Source organism: Dryobates pubescens, chromosome Z (assembly GCF_014839835.1).
Source record: "Dryobates pubescens isolate bDryPub1 chromosome Z, bDryPub1.pri, whole genome shotgun sequence".
NCBI lineage: Eukaryota > Metazoa > Chordata > Aves > Piciformes > Picidae > Dryobates > Dryobates pubescens.
The window spans coordinates 36,158,381-36,174,548 of record NC_071657.1 but is presented as its reverse complement, the minus strand read 5'-3'; the positions used below and the strand labels follow the sequence as shown (position 1 = coordinate 36,174,548).

The following is a 16,168-nucleotide window of genomic DNA, read 5'->3' as shown; positions in this document are numbered from 1 at the left end:
ACTGTCTCCTCTTTGCTTTCGTGTTGATGGACCACAGGCTGGAGACCAGGGTGGCATGGTTCCTCCTATGTAAGTAACAGCAAGGTGCATGATCAGCAGAGGAACCTGAAGATATGCAAGTTCATGGGGCCTGATGAAATGAATCCCAGAGTCCTGAGGGAATTGGCTGATGTGGTTGCCAGGCCACTCTCCATGATATTTGATAAGTCCTGGCAGTCAGGTGAGGTCCCTGGGGATGGGAAGAAAGTAACCATCACACCCATTTTAAAAAAGGGTAGAAAAGAGACCCCTGGCATTACCAACCTGTCAACCACACCTCCATGCCTGGGAAGATCATGGAACAGATCCCTCTAGATGCCATGCTGAGGTACGTGGAGGACAGGGAGGTGATTCAAGACAGCCAGCATGGCTTTACTAGGGACAGGTCCTGCCTGACCAGCATAGTGGCTTTCTATGACAAAGTAACTATGTCAGTAGACATGGGACAACCTGTGGATGTGATCTGTCTGGACTTCTGCAAGGCCTTTCACCATTCCCCGCAGTATCCTGCTCACCAAGTTTAAGAGATACGGATTTGGTGGGTGGACTGTTCAGTGGATAAGGAATTGGCTGAATGGTCACATCCAGAGGGTGGTGCTTAGTGGCTTGAAGTTCAGATGGAGAGCAGGGAGAAGTGGTGTCCCTCAGGAATCTGCACTGGGACCTGTGCTCTTTTAATATTTTTGTCAATGACATTGACAGTGGGATCAATTGCACCGTCAGCAGGTTTGCAGATGGCACCAAGCTGAGTGTTGTCAGTACACCAGAGGGACAGGATGTCATCAAGAGGGACCTGGACAAGCTGGAGAGGTGAGCCCAGGTCAACCTAAAGAGGTTCAACAAGAGCAAGTGCAGGGTTCTGCACCTGGGCCAGAAAACTCCTCACCATCAATACAGACTGGGGAATGAGGTGGTAGAAAGCAGCCCTGTGGAAAAAGTCTTAGGAGTGCTAATGGATGAGAAGCTGGACATGAGCAGGCAGTGTGTACTTGCAGCCCAGAAGGCAAATCATATCTTGGGCTGCATCAAAAGATGTGTTGCCAGCAGATCCAGAGAGGTGATTCTGCCACTTTGCTTTGGTGAGACCTCACCTGGAGTACTTGTCTCCAGCTCTGGAGCCCTCAACATAGGAAAGACATGGACCTGCTGGAGTGGGTCCAGAGGAGGGCCACGAAAATGATCAGGGGGTTGGAGCACTTCTGCTATGAGGACAGGCTGAAAGAGCAGGGATTGTTAGAATAGAATAGAATAGAATAGAATAGAATAGAATAGAATAGAATAGAATAGAATAGAATAGAATAGAATAGACAAGGTTGGAAGAGACCTTTAAGATCATTGTGTCCAACCTATCATCCAACACCACCCAACCAACTAAACCATGCAACCTAACACCCTATCCTGTCTCCTCCTGAACACCTCCAGTGATGATGACTCCACCACCTCCTCGGGCAGCCCATTCCAATGAGCAATCACTCTCTCTGTGTAAAACTTCCTCCTAACCTCCAGCCTAAACCTCCCCTGGTGCAGCCTGAGACTGTGTCCTCTTGTTCTGGTACTGGTTGCCTGGGAGAAGAGACCAACCTCTGCCTGTCTACAACGCCCCTTCAGGTAGTTATAGAGAGCAATAAGATCACTCTTGAGTCTCCTCTTCTCCAGGCTAAGCAACCCCAGCTCCCTCAGCCTCTCCTCGTAGGGCTTGTGTTCCAAGTTCCTCACCAACTTTGTTGCCCTTCTCTGGACATGTTCCAGCAAGTCAACATCCTTCCTAAACTGAGGGGCCCAGAACTGGACACAGGACTCGAGGTGTGGCCTAACCAGTGCAGCGTACAGGGGCAGAATGACCTCCCTGCTCCTGCTGGCCACACTGTTCCTGATGCAGGCCAGGATGCCATTGGCCCTCCTGGCTGCCTGGGCACACTGCCGGCTCATGTTCAGCCTACCATCAACCAGCACCCCCAGGTCCCTCTCTGCCTGGCTGCTCTCCAGCCACTCTGACCCCAGCCTGTAGCACTGCATGGGGTTGCTGTGGCCAATGTGCAGAACCCGGCACTTGGATGTGTTAAATCTCATGCCGTTGGACTCTGCCCATCTGCCCAGCCTGTCAAGGTCCCTCTGCAGAGCCTCTCTACCCTCCAGCAGATCAACTCCTGCCCCCAGCTTGGTGTCATCAGCAAATTTACTGATGATGGACTCAATCTCCTCATTCAGATCATCAATAATGATACTGATCCCTGGGGCACACCACTAGTGAGTGGCTGCCAGCTGGATGTGGCACCACTCACCACCACTCAGCCTGGAGAAGAGGAGGCTTCAGGAAGACCTAATAACAGGCTTCCAGTACCTGAAAGAGGTCTACATGAAGGACGGGGAGAGACTGTTTACAAAGGCTTGCGGTGACAGGACAAGGGCCAAAGGCTTCAAAGTAGCGAAGGGCAGATTTAGATTGACGATCAGGAAGAAGTTCTTCACTTTGAGGGTGGTGGAACACTGGAACAGGTTGCCCAGGGAAGTGGTTGAGGCCCCTTCCCTGGAGATACTCAGGGCAAGACTCAATGAGGCCCTGGGCAGCCTGGTCTAGTTGGGGATGTCTCTGCTGTCTGTGGGGAGGTCAGACTAGATGACCTTTGGAGGTCCCTTCCAGCATGGACCATTCCATGATTTTATATTCCATGTCAGAAAAATGTTTGAATTCTTAAGAAAGCTTGTCACAGCAGGGACAATTTTTGTGAGGTGTTTTGCATAAACTGAGTTTGAATATGTGTGATAAAGACACGTGAGGTATAATGGAGCTTATTAGTCTTTTGCATAGTTTTAGATATCTGTCATAGACTGTGTTTTTATACTAGAGAAGCTTAGTGAAATCTCTTTCTTCTTTATGGAGACCTCACCATATGGAAATCATTCAGAAATACTTAAAAATTCTAGTTCCACAGATATTTAATGTCTAAACACAGGATAAACCTGTAGGAAGGCAGACAGGCAATAAAATTGCACTGCAAGTGACGGTCCAAGGACAATCTTTTCTTCTAAAGCTTACGTAGTTTGACAGCTGTTCACTGGATTTTGTGAACTGCGTCTGTGTTAGTGCTCCCTTTCATAAGGAGGAGTTCGTGTGTCTTACCAGCTTTCCCTACTACTTCCCAGAACACCAAAATGTCTTTAGAAATATGTGTCTGAGTTAATCTTATAAATGCATGAATTGTCATATTAAAGGAGTGATATGCTTCTTTTCAGGTGCTGAACAACCATCAGTTCCTGTTGTCTGTCTTATCCATGGCTATTCATTTAACATTCACTTCTGACTTATTTCTGCTTCATTAAAAACTTTTATGCTGTGCATAAGAAAGAGGAGAGCAACTGAAGCGTACTCCTAAAATGAATGTATACAAATTAGCTTGAAGTAGGAATGCAGAAAGCACAGATATATTTATATGTATGTGTTTTACAGAAACTGGGGGAGAACTGGACATAGTGGTTACTTCTACTAAAGAGGTAAAAGTCACAGCAATTCGAGACGCCTTTCAAGAAGTCTTTGGAATGGCTGTTGTTACTGGAGAGGCTGCACAGTCCAATATCGCACCCCAGCCTGTAGGCTATGCTGCAGGGTTAAAAGTAAGTTGATACGTAACAGTACTAGAGTGCTTCCTATATAGAAAAAGAGGTGTGAAAGCATTCATACAGAAGAACCTGATTTTAGAGTAGAATAGAACAGAATTAACCAGGTTGGAAAAGACCTTTGAGATCATCGAGTCCAACCTACCATCCAACACCATCTAATCAAATAAACCATGGCACCAAGCACCCCATCCAGTCTCTTCCTAAACACCTCCAGGGATGGTGACTCCACCACCTTCCAATGGCCAATCACTCTTTCTATGAAAAACTTCTTCCTAACATCCAGCCTAAACCTCCTCTGGTGCAGCTTGAGACTGTGTCCTCTTGTGGTGCTGGCCACCCAGTAGAAGAGACCAATCCCCACCTGGCTACAACCTCCCTTCAGGCAGTTGTAGATGGCAATAAGGTCTCCCCTGAGCAACTCTTCTCCAGGCTAAGCAACCCCAGCTCCCTCAGGCTCATGGAGCTTGTGCTCTAAACCCCTCACCAGCTTTGTTGCCCTTCTCTGGACACCTTCCAGCAACTCAACATCTTTCCTAAACTGAGGGGCCCAGAACTGGACACAGGACTCAAGGTGTGGCCTAACCAGTGCTGAGTACTGGGGCACAATGACTTCCCTGCTCCTGCTGGCCACAATGTTCGTGATACAGGCCAGGATGCCATTGGCCTTCTTGGCCACCTGGGCACACTGCTGGCTCATGTTCAGCTGACTGTCAGCCTGTACCCCCAGGACCCTTTCTGCCTGGCCGCTCTCCAGCCACTCTGAGCCCAGCCTGTAGCACTGCATGGGGCTGTTGTGGCTAATGTGCAGAACCCAGCACTTAGATGTGTTAAATGTCATGCCGCTGGACTCTGCCCATCTGCCCAGCCTGTCAAGGCTCCTCTTCAGAGCTCTCCTACCTTCTAACAGATTAACACCTGCCCCCAGCTTGGTGTCATCTGCAAAGTTACTGATGATGGACTCAATCCCCTCAACCAGATCATTGATAAAGATATTAAAGAGCATGGAGCCCAGCACTGATCCCTGGGGGACACCACTACTGACTGGCTGCCAGCTGGATGTGGATCCATTCACCACCACTCTCTGGGCTCGGCCCTCCAGCCAGTTCCTAACCCAACACAGAGTGCTGCTGTCCAAGCCACAAGCTGACAGCGTGGCCAGGAGTTTGCTGTGGGGGATGGTATCAAAGACCTTGCTGAAATCCAGGTAGACTACATCCGCAGCCTGCCCCACATCCACCAGTCAGGTCACCTGATCATAGAAGGAGATCAGGTTGGTCAGGCAGGACCTGCCCTTCCTAAATCCATGCTGGCTGAGCCTGATCCCTTGGCCGTCCTGTAAGTGCTGTGTGATTGCACTCAGGATGACCTGTTCCATAATCTTGCCTGGCACTGAGGTCAGGCTGACAGGTCTGGAATTCCCTGGTTCATCCAACTGCCCCTTCTTGTGGATGGGCACCACGTTGTCCAGCTTCCAGTCATCTGGGGCCTATCCAGTGAGCCAGGACTGGTGGTAAATGATGGAGAGGGGCTTGGCCAGCTCATCTGCCAGCTCTCTCAGTACCCTAGGATGGTTCCCATCTGGTCCCATGGACTTGTTGGGATCCAAGTGGCTAAGGAGATCTCTGACTACTTTCTCCTGGATCACAGGTGTACTATACTGCTCTCTGCCTCCATCTGCCAGCTCAGGAAGCCAGTTGTCAGGAAGACAGCCCATCCTGCTATTAAAATTTGAGGCAAAGAAGGTGTGCCTTTTCCTCATCTTTTGTTACTGTGTTCCCCTCTGTGTCCTCTAAGGAGTGGAGGTTGTCCTTGCCTCTCCTCTTGCTGTTAATATATTTATTGAAGGATTTTTTCTTGTCCCTCACAGCAGTGGCCAGTCTAAGCTCTAAATGGGCTTTTGCCTCTCTAATTTTTTTCCTGCATGACCTAGCAATATCCTTAAATATTCCATGGGTAACCTCACCTTTCTTCCAAAGATGATACACCCTCTTTTTTCCCCTTAATTTGCCCAGAAGCTCATCACCCATCCAGGCTGGCTGTCTACCCCGGCGGCTCATCTTCCGGCACATTGGCACAGCCTGTTCCTGCGCCTTCAAGAATTCTTTCTTGAAGCAGGTCCAGCCCTCCTGGACCCCTTTGTTTTTAAGGGCTGTTTCCCAAGGTACCTTCTGAGTTAGCTCCCTGAGAAACCTGAATTCCACCCTCTGGAAGTCCAGAGTAGAGGACCATAAAGAAAAAGTCAATTTATGGCATAGGTAAAAATTTCCTTTTCTATTGCTATCTGGATCATTAGATCAGTTTAAAGCTACTTAATTTGGGGGTTGTTTTTTTCCCAAACATACAGCAGATGAAAAATATTAATATCAGTTGTCTTGCACTGTTACTGACTGCTACCACCTGCAGCATGCATTGTGTTTCAAAGTGTATCAGGCGTTTCTTCCTGATCTGTTACTAGCCCACCATATCAGAAATCTTAGAAATTAGAGGATACTCTTTGATACTGAATTGTCTCCCCACTAATTCCGTAGATCAAAGATAGTTTGATCAACGCTTCTCAGAGACCTATGTGATCTATGTTACCTTTCAAAAGTAAGATTTCCCCATGCAGCCTTGCAGACAGCTTTGCTGACCTAAAGGAATGATTAGCAAAGATTGTTTCACCTGATTTTAAAACCGTATATTTTCATCTGATGTATCTAGTGCCAAGCACCTCCTTGGCCAATAACTAAAAACTCTAAACCCAACTATTTAATATTCTGTTTTTTAAATCTAAATAAGTAATTCACTTATTAAAAGCAGTCTTTTCTCCTAACTGCCATGGCAGCATTCACAGCTGAGTAAAGCCTATCCTCATAGCAATGTATTAGCTTGTCATTGAAGTAAAACTTGTCATGGAGGTAGAAGAGGATAATGTATATGTTCATTCACCTGCTTAGCTGCTGCTCTGTAGCAGTAGTAGTGTTTCTAATACAACTTTGGAATGATAATAGGTTAGGAGCAAATGATTCCTATATCTTATCTGGATAGGTACCAAAGCTCATAAAAGATTTAAACACAACAAATCTTAAGGGGAAAAAATGTCAGTGTGAGTAATAAAAACACATACTAATTCTTTAAATAATAATGAAACTTGGCAAAATTACAGGTTAGGAATTCTTTGGATGCTAATCTAGTTCTTTTTCATGTAAAAATAACAAACAAAAAATATTTAATTAGTTTTCTTACAGTTTTTATTATACTTTGGGATTCCATTGTGACATTTCATGAATTTCTTTTTTTGTTTTTCTAACGCTGAAATGAGAGTCATCTTTCAAAATATTTCATATTTTTTGTTTAACTTGAGTGTTATGTTGTAAAGTTCTGTTTGCATTCGTCTGTAAGTGTTATACTGTGTTGTGATTCACAGAAATTGTTGTCTGACCACTTACATTACCCTTTAGGGAGCCCAAGAAAGGATAGACAGCTTACGTCGGACAGGAGTAATACATGAAAAGCAGGCTGCTGTGTCAGTGGAGAGCTTCATTGAGGAGCTGCTTCCTGATAAGTGAGAACTTTAAATATGTTTTGGATGGGGGTTTGGAGGGGGAGAAGAATGTTCTAAGCTGGAGTGAGAGAGTCTATATTCAGTGTTGCTTTGACAGACTTGATTTTTGTCATGATGTTCAGCTTTTTGTCTCAAAATCTTGACGTTTTAATACAAAATCCTTGTCCAATTTTTCAGTTAGGTTATACTGAACTGACAAAATTAAGGAGCTGTGGAAGTCAGAATTGGGTTATTAATTTACTCAACTCCTGTGTGCACACCCTCTCTTTTCTTTGAGATTGCATTCTCTTCAGGAGCTGAGATGTTCTATCACCTGAAAATCTATTAACCATTTTTGTTTCACTGAGATTGTACTTGCTCGTTTTGATTTACACTGCACAGACATTTTAATGATTTTCAGATGCATTACAGTTTGGTTTTATAAAGTACTTGTCACAGACAGTTCTTGAAGTAGCTTTACAATTTCTAAATCACTAAGGATGATGCTGTGTTTTTCTTAATGCAGACTTAAATAGTTCTTTTTTAATGTTTGCGTTTGTGTTCCTGTGGTGGGTTTTGATTAGTTTTTTCGACAAATATTCTTGTTCCATTTTTAAAGGTACCTGTAGTAAGTATCCTTAATAGAAGATGGATGATGAATTTTCTAAAGTAAATATAATTAGGAATGTAGATGTTTTATCCTATTTCAACAAAGGAGTAACGATGACAATGAACTCTGTTTCAAAATAATGACTATTCTCAGCCTTTGAATTTACTCATTCCTAAATCTGAAAATGTTGCATAAAGTAATGACATGAAAGAGCTTACCCAGTATCACAGAAAGAATCACAGAATCATGCAGGATTGCAGTGTTATTGAAAGGACTGCTAACTCTCCTGTCCACACAGGCCCCAAGAATGTCATGGGTTTTGATATTTGTTACAGTAGATACTAAGAATAAATTAACACATTTCAATATTTTGTTCAGGAAACGTGGAAAGCTTCCTTTCCTGGTGTTATAAAAAACACTGGAACTACTTTCAGGCCTTTGTTTTTTCTGCAATGAAATGATAGGTGATGGTTCTAGTAATTTACAGTTCTGAAGTGATTATTGTAGTCTTAACAGTTCTAATATTGGGGATATAATCAATATTTTGCTGATACTATTGACCATATTATATGCATGTCCAAAGGACAGGAGTTTCTAAGTAACCAGTCACCAATACCAAGAGCTCTGCCCCTAATACTTGTCAGGTCAGTCCATGTTTGCAGTTAAACTTGTCAGTTGTCTCCCAGACAGCTGGAGGACAGAATCACAGAATTGCCTAGACTGGAAAAGACCTTTTAATATTTTTGTGTCCAGTCATTAGCCTGACACTGATAGGTCCTCAACTAAACCATATCCCTAAGGACTATGTCTACGTGACTCTTAAATACCTCCAAGGTTGGGGACCCCCTTACTTTCCTGGGCAAGCTGTTCCAATGCCCAATAACCCTTTCAGTAAAGAAATTCTTCTAAACTAAACTTCCCTTGGTGCAACTTAAGGCCGTTTCCGTCTTGTTCTATCACTTGATATGTGGTTGAACAGCCCAACCCCCACCTCTCTACAATGTCCTTTCAGGTAGTTAGAGTGAATATGTCCCCCCTCAGCCTCTTCTTCTCTAGACTAAAAAACCCTAGATCTCTCAGCTTCTTCTCATAAGATCAGTTCTCTAGACCCTTCACAAGCTTTGTTGCCTTTCTTTGGACACACTCTAGCACTTCAATGTCCTTCCTGTAGTAAGGGGTCCAAAACCGAACACAGTATTCAAAGTATGGCCTCACCAGTGCCAAGTACAGGGGTAAAATTATTCCGTGGGCCTGCTGGCCATGCTATTCCTGTACAGGCCAGAATGCTGTTTGCCCTCTTGGCGACCTCAGCATGCTGCTGGATCATGGTCATCCAGCTGTCAGTCAACACCCTCAGGTCCCTCTCTGCTGTGCAGCTTTCCAGCCGTTCCAGCCTGTCACTACAAGGGGTGTTGCGGCCAAAGTACAGAACCCATCATTTGGCCTTATTGAAACTTATATAACTGGTCTTGGCCTATCAACCTGGTCTGTATAGATCCCTCTGCAGAGCCTCCTTGCCCTCAAGTATCTGCAGTCCTACTAAGCATGCACTAAGTACCCTTGTCCAGGTCATCAGTAAAGATGTCCAGGTCATCAGTAAAACTACTAAACAAGACTGGCCCCAAAACTACTAAACAAGCCTTGGGGAACACCACTTGTGACTAACTGCAAAATGGATTTGATTCCATTCACCAGTACATTGGGACAGGCCATCCAGCCATTTTTTTCTTTCAAGTAAAGTGTATGTTTATCCAGGCCATGAGATGCCACTGTCTTCATGATGATGCTGATCCAGATGGACAATATCCACAGTCTTCCTTCATCCATGAAGTAGGTGAGCATGTTGTGGGAGATCAGATTAATGAAGCAGGACCTGCCTTTCATAAACCCATGCTGACTGGGCCTCATCATCAGGTTGTCCTGTATGTGCTGCATGATGGCACTGAGAATGATCTGCTCCATTAGCTTCCCCAGCACTGAAGTTAAACTAACAGGCCTGTTATTTCCCACATCCCCCTTCCTGCCCTTCTTGTAGATCGCTATCATACTGGCTAACTTCCAGTCTGCTGGGACCTCTCTGGTCAGTTTAGCTGCTGAAAAATGAGTGGGAACTGGCTTGGTGAGCACATTTGCCAGTGCTTCAACAACTCTTGGGTGGATTCCATCCACTCCTATAAACTTGTCTACATCTATACGGTGCAGTAGGTCACTGACCATCACTTCCTGGATTGCAGGGGTATCATTCTGCTCCCTGTCTCTTGTCTAGCTCAGATGTCTGGATTCCCAGAATACAACTGGTGCTGTTACTAAAGACTGAGGAAAAAACGGCATTAAATACCTCAGCCTCTTCCTCATTCTTGGTCACCAGGTTTGCTCCTGCATGTAATAGAGGATGGAAGCTCTCTCTGGCTCTTCTTTGCTCACTGACATATTTATAGAAAGAATTCTTACTGTCTTTTACAGCAGAAGCCAGATTAATTTCTAGCTGGGCTTTGGACTTCATAAATTTTCTCCCTGCATAGCCTCACATGATCTTTGTAGTATGCGGCCTGCCCTTCTTCCATAGGCTATAAACTCTTCTTCTCTCCCTGAGTTGCAGCCAGAGCTCCTTGTTCAGCCAGGCTGGTTTTCTTTGCTGCCAGCTCATCTTAGAGCACATAGGGATGGACTGTTTAAGATCTCCCCCTTTAAAAGTGTTCAGCCTTCCTGGACTTTGTTGCCCCTTAGGACTACCTCCCAAGGGACTCTTGTCAAGCATTCACCTAAGTAAGTCAAAGTCTGTAACTTGGAAGCCCAAGATGGCAATTCTACTTCCCCCTGCTCCACTCCTCTTAAGAATAGAAAACTCAATCATTTCATAATGACTAAGGCTGCAAAAGACCTTTAGGATCATTGAGTCCAACTGTAACCCAACTGCCATGACCAGTAAACGATGTGCTGAAGCACCACATCTACACACTTCTTGAACACCTCCAGGGATAGCGACTCCACCACCTCTGGGCAGCTGGTTCCAACACCTTGTTACTCTCTACCAGTAAAGAAAGTTTTCTTAATGTCCAATCTAAACCTTCTCTGGCACAACTTAAACCTATTTCCTCTCCTCTTGATGACTGTGCTCTAGACAGCCTCCAGTCATCACATCACTCACCAGTCTGATCGGAAAGAGCAGGTCCTACATGATGCCTTCCCTAGTAGGCTCACTCACCAGCTGTGTCAGGAAGTTCTTTGATACACTCTGGGAACCTCCAGGACTGTGCATTCTTTGCTGTGTTGTATTTCCAGCAGATATCTGGGAAGTTGAAGTGTTTTTGCAGACCAGATAGGAAACCATTGTGACTATTGCTTCAGTAATCTTTAGTTTGTTCACTACAGCAGGGATCATCTTTTCTGAAGGGTGCAGCAGTTTCTCTGAGTATGTCTTATAAATGATTGTTATAAGATCAGACATAGCAAATAATATTCTCAACATGGAACATAAATGGTAAATAGGGTTTTTTAGTTGTTAGGTAAACTTGTCTCAATGAGGAACCTTCTTTCAAAGACTGAATGAAAGCTGTAGCATAATAAATACAACTAAAAGAGCTTATTGTCACGCATGCTAAACTTTCTTTATATGATCTATACATTTTATGCATTTTATTTTTTTTTATATACCTTGTATTTTATGTGCATACAAATGCACTTTAATGAGATATATAAATTAGTCAATGCACATTTTTCTTGAAGAAAATAGAACACTTTGATGAAACTCATTACTGCACTAATACTACGTGCATAGAAGAGTTTCTGAAATGGTTATAACTCAACTGCGAACATGTTGCTTTTCAAGTGAGTGATACTCAGTACTGAAAAGCAAAGTAATTTGCATGTCATTACAGATGGTTTGACATTGGGTGTCTGATAATCGAAGATCCAGTTCATGGAATTCATCTGGAAGCTTTTACCCAAGCAACACCAGTGCCTTTGCAATACGTTCAGCAGGTGAGTTTTCAGGATTTTACCAACACTGAATTACCAGTTGAGACATAAGACTTAAGTTTTTGTTTCCTTTGTGGTGTCAGTTCCTGCTGACAGTTGCTCAATTTGAATGTTTTATGAAATGAGGATAAAATTGATTTTTGAATCATATTTTGTATTACCTAAAAATCTCCAGGCATTTGTGGCAAAGTAATTCTTGATCAAGAATCGCTTTCTGCAATGCATGGCTCCTGGCGGCGCTAGCTTTACTATTCTATTAACAAAAAGGAAATATTCCAAGAAGAAATTAACCAACAGGAAATATTAGTCACAAAGTAGTACACCCTCAAAAGGAAACAGAAATTTAATCATTGAAATATTCTCATTGGTCTGATTCAAGGACTCAAAATGAACTCTCCTTAATCTTTATATAGAATAAGAATACTCATTCTTCCTTAAATGCAGAAGGAGGTCTTTGCAGCTTCAGTAGTGCACTAAGCAACCACACCAAGGAAGTGCAGTAAGCCCTCATATCATATGAACACTTGCTTTCTTTTCCTTAACTTTCTTCAGATATGTATTGGCGTTTATTTGATGCCAACAAACCTGTGTAATACAAAGTGTCTGGAAGTACCTTAAACTTCATTTAGGCAAAGGTCTATATATTGAGATCTTACTGCTTCATTTTTACTGAAGCTCATAAAGCCTTGATGTTTATGTTGCTAATTACCAGCAAACACCCAGCATGCTCTACTGATTAGCTTTCCAAAACCTTAGTCCTAATGAATATGTAAAGGATACCCCTTCTTCAGATTTATGCTTGGACTTAATTTCACTGTGAATATACCGACTTAGTTTAAAGGCAAGACTGATTTCCTCTTCTAACTGTGCTACTCTGACAAAGATGTAAAATTCTGAAAAGCAAAGGTAGAAGTCTTAGAAAATCATGGTTCATCCCCAAAATAATTTGGTACTGGGTAGTACTTAAATATCACCAATAGAAGTTTTTGAGGAGGTAATTTATGTTTCTTTAGACACACACCAGGAAATACTCCACACTCCAGTGCCTGCATATTGCCTGAGAACAGCTGTAAGTCATACGTTAGCTAACTCTGGTCTGAAATGTCTTTTTAAATAAATGTCTCCATGAAGAATTTCAAAACCAAACTGTTGGAGGTTTGATCCTCAGGTGGTTGTTTTGAGAAAACAGATAGTAACTGTTTAATTTTTACTTTGTTTTATATTGGTAATTCAAATAGAGTGGACGTTTGTGGCCTTGATTTTAGTTCTGGTTTTTCACAGTTCTCAGAACTTTGAAAAGCTGATGTGCAGAAAAATACTGCTTTGTTTCTCTGTCTCAGGGTGCTTTTCAAAAACAGTTAAAGATACGAAACTACTGGAAAATATATTAATTAAGCAGATACAATTTCATTGGCTGGATGATCTTTAATGGTCCTTTCCAACCCAAACCGTTCTGTGATGCTGTGAAAACAGGCACAGCAGTATGACCTTACTGCTAAAGTATTGTCACATTCTGTATGGAGCATTGGTACGAAACAAATTACTTTTTTTAAACAGAAAGCACAATTGTTTCACAGATCAGTCTATAATTTACAATCTATAGTTAACTTCTGGAGTATGTTTTTCTCTTAGAAACCTACTTTGTAACCTGAAAAGCAGGTTTACCTTGTAATAGCAGAAAATGTTCTAACTTCTATGAAACCGTTTAGTGCGCAGCTTGGTATGTGGTGCAGATGTACTGGAACTGTAAGCCTTTAGACTTGAATTACATTCAATTACACTCTCCTATTGAAAAAAAAGAAACCAAGCTGTTCTTGTGTGTGCATAAACAGCAAAACATAGATTTGTTTCAATACTGGAGCAAGCTTATGTATGTTATTATTGTTGCAAGACAGTGTTTTTAGGAAGTCTGGAACACGTTGATAAACTTTTGATCTGCTGTACATGCACTGGAAACAAGACCAACTCAAATATTTGTCAAAATGAAATCTGAATCAAGAATTGGGTCCAATGCAATGTTATGAGGAACTGAGTAATACCAAGAACAGTCTTGCTACTGCTGAAAGTATTCTGCCTATTATGGTATACAACAGTGGCTAGAGGTCGTTACCTAGAATGAGCATCAGACCGGATAAATGCAGTGATAGTTTCCCCACTGTTTCACTTCTGCTTTAAACTTCGGGGATTTACAGTATTTAACTCATCTGTCGTCTCATGTAAATAGCCCAGTCCTCCATTTCTGCCAGCTCGGTTTTCTCCTTGTATTTGGCTACTTGACTGCTTCAGAGGGATATTTTAGCTGCATTTAAAACCTTTGGAGGAGAAGACTCATTGTGTGAATGTGTATCATTACTGATTTCCTCTGCTGGCTCTTTAAGAGAGAACTACTTCCTGGTAATGGCAGAATGTCTGTACTCTCTTAAGCATTGGATTTTAGTTTCATGCTGTTCAGATGTCATTTGGATCATGATACATAGAAATCCGAAAAGTATAATTGATTAAGACAAGTTATGGGCAGTCTGAAGTTTGGATTTGGTACCTTTTATTTTACCTATTGATGTAAGAATGATTACTTGTGCAAGTTTGTATTTGTCAAAGATAGAAACAGAACTACTCATTTCAAATTCTTTCAATAATCACTGCTCAAAATGTTACACAGGCTAAGAGTCTCACTCCGCAGGACTACAATCTGAGATGGTCAGGCCTGTTGGTGACTGTGGGTGAAGTGCTTGAGAAGAATATGCTGAACGTCAACAGGACTGATTGGCACATGGTATTCACTGGCATGTCCCGTCGACAGATGATCTACAGTGCAGCTAAAGCTCTAGCAGGAATGTACAAACAACTCTTACCACCCAGGACCATTTGAAGGAAGGCTGATCCATGACACTAAGGAATACTGGTTGTGAATCTAGAATGGAAGGGAAAAAGATACATATTCCAAGTGAAAACAATACAAATTTGTAGTCTAACTGTAACCTGTATTTTAATTTTTAAGAAGTGAAGTTAATTTCCAGTAGTGGAAATGAGCAATTGTGTTTTTAACTACTATATGATTTCCAGTTTAATTCACAAAACAGGAAATCAGAACCAACACATATTTATAACTGTGACAAACAGCATTACAGTTTGTGAAGCAGAATGTGCTAGTGTTTCACACCATACTAGGCATTTGCTGATGTATTTTTGTTTGTCTCAGTTTTTAAAGAAGGGGATACATTGTTTAGCTATTTCTATTACATTGGTGATATAAACATGTTGACAGCATAACATATATTATATATGCATTTCTCTCCAGGGAGACACATATCTTCTGTATTACATGTTCTCTTGGGGCCTGTGCTTAGGTCATACTGAAGACCTTCCTGATTTGGTGTCTGTATATAAGTTATCAGGAGCAGTGCTGAAGTTTCTAGAAGAACAGTGAGCTGATGAAGAAGAGCACAAATCCATGCCCCATTAGTTGAAGTTGTTGCTAAATAATTTTGAACTCTGATTTTTATATGCTGCATCTTTCTATGTAACTAATGAAATTACAGGCCAATTAAAACACTAGACAGATTTCAAGTTGCTTTAGTGGGTTGTAGATCAGGTACCACATATGCATGAAGTTATCTCAGCAGTTACTTTGGTGCTTCCAAACTTCATACTTTATATTGAATTATGTAATTTCTTCGAACAAGTTCTTATTATTGGAGATTTGATGTGAAAAATGGTGAAATGTGTATCACTTGTTTTACTGTCCTGGCTTTTCTAAACTTTTTGAAGTTTTAAATACCTTCTTGATGTCATGAGCTCACTGTTTCTCATATTTTCAGTGTTGTCTGATTTTCTTCATGAGTATGAGTGCTCTCTATCCACCTTCACACAACCTTAAGCTTTCTTTAGAAATATGGAAGTAATTGTGAAGAAAATATTTTGGTAATACTTTTTAAAAAAAAATAAAATTGAAGAATAAACAATTACTTTTTATTTGCCTTAAAAAAAGCAATTTTCAGATTGTATTGTTCTGCCTTTGCCTTTCTTAGATGCTCTTAAAGGTCATTTTCGTATACTGTTATACCAGCTCATATTTGTACCCAATGAAAGCCTGTCTGTTTTGAAGTAATATATTTTGCCTTAAATTGGCTTACTCTGAAGTAGTTGAATAAATGTTTTTGCTAGAAGACTGTGTCTTTTATAAAGGTTTATTTGTTTATTTTTTAGCTGATGAAATTGTTCATTGAAATTGTATCTACTTAGTCAAGTTACAGATGTGGCACATACTTAAATGCCTGTGTTGCCTGCAAAACACACCAAACAGAACCTTCCTCTTGTAGTCTTGAGGTCTCTTGCTGGGAACATTTCTTTGTATCCTAAACCAAAAGGATGATGCAGAGAATTCTGCTTGTCTTTGATCA

General features: G+C 41.9%; 1 protein-coding gene across 1 annotated transcript in view; it reads left to right on the top strand.

Moving 5' to 3' along the window:
• The window catches only part of PRRC1 (proline rich coiled-coil 1), a 33,695-nt gene extending 17,769 nt beyond the window's left edge, over nt 1–15,926 (top strand). The window contains exons 6-9 of the mRNA XM_054178805.1: nt 3,488–3,651; nt 7,098–7,201; nt 11,669–11,771; nt 14,428–15,926. Coding sequence (XP_054034780.1) covers nt 3,488–3,651; nt 7,098–7,201; nt 11,669–11,771; nt 14,428–14,637 — 581 coding nt within the window. The 3' untranslated portion in view covers nt 14,638–15,926. The remainder of the gene's footprint in view (nt 1–3,487; nt 3,652–7,097; nt 7,202–11,668; nt 11,772–14,427) is intronic.
• Nucleotides 15,927–16,168: the final 242 nt, after the last annotated feature.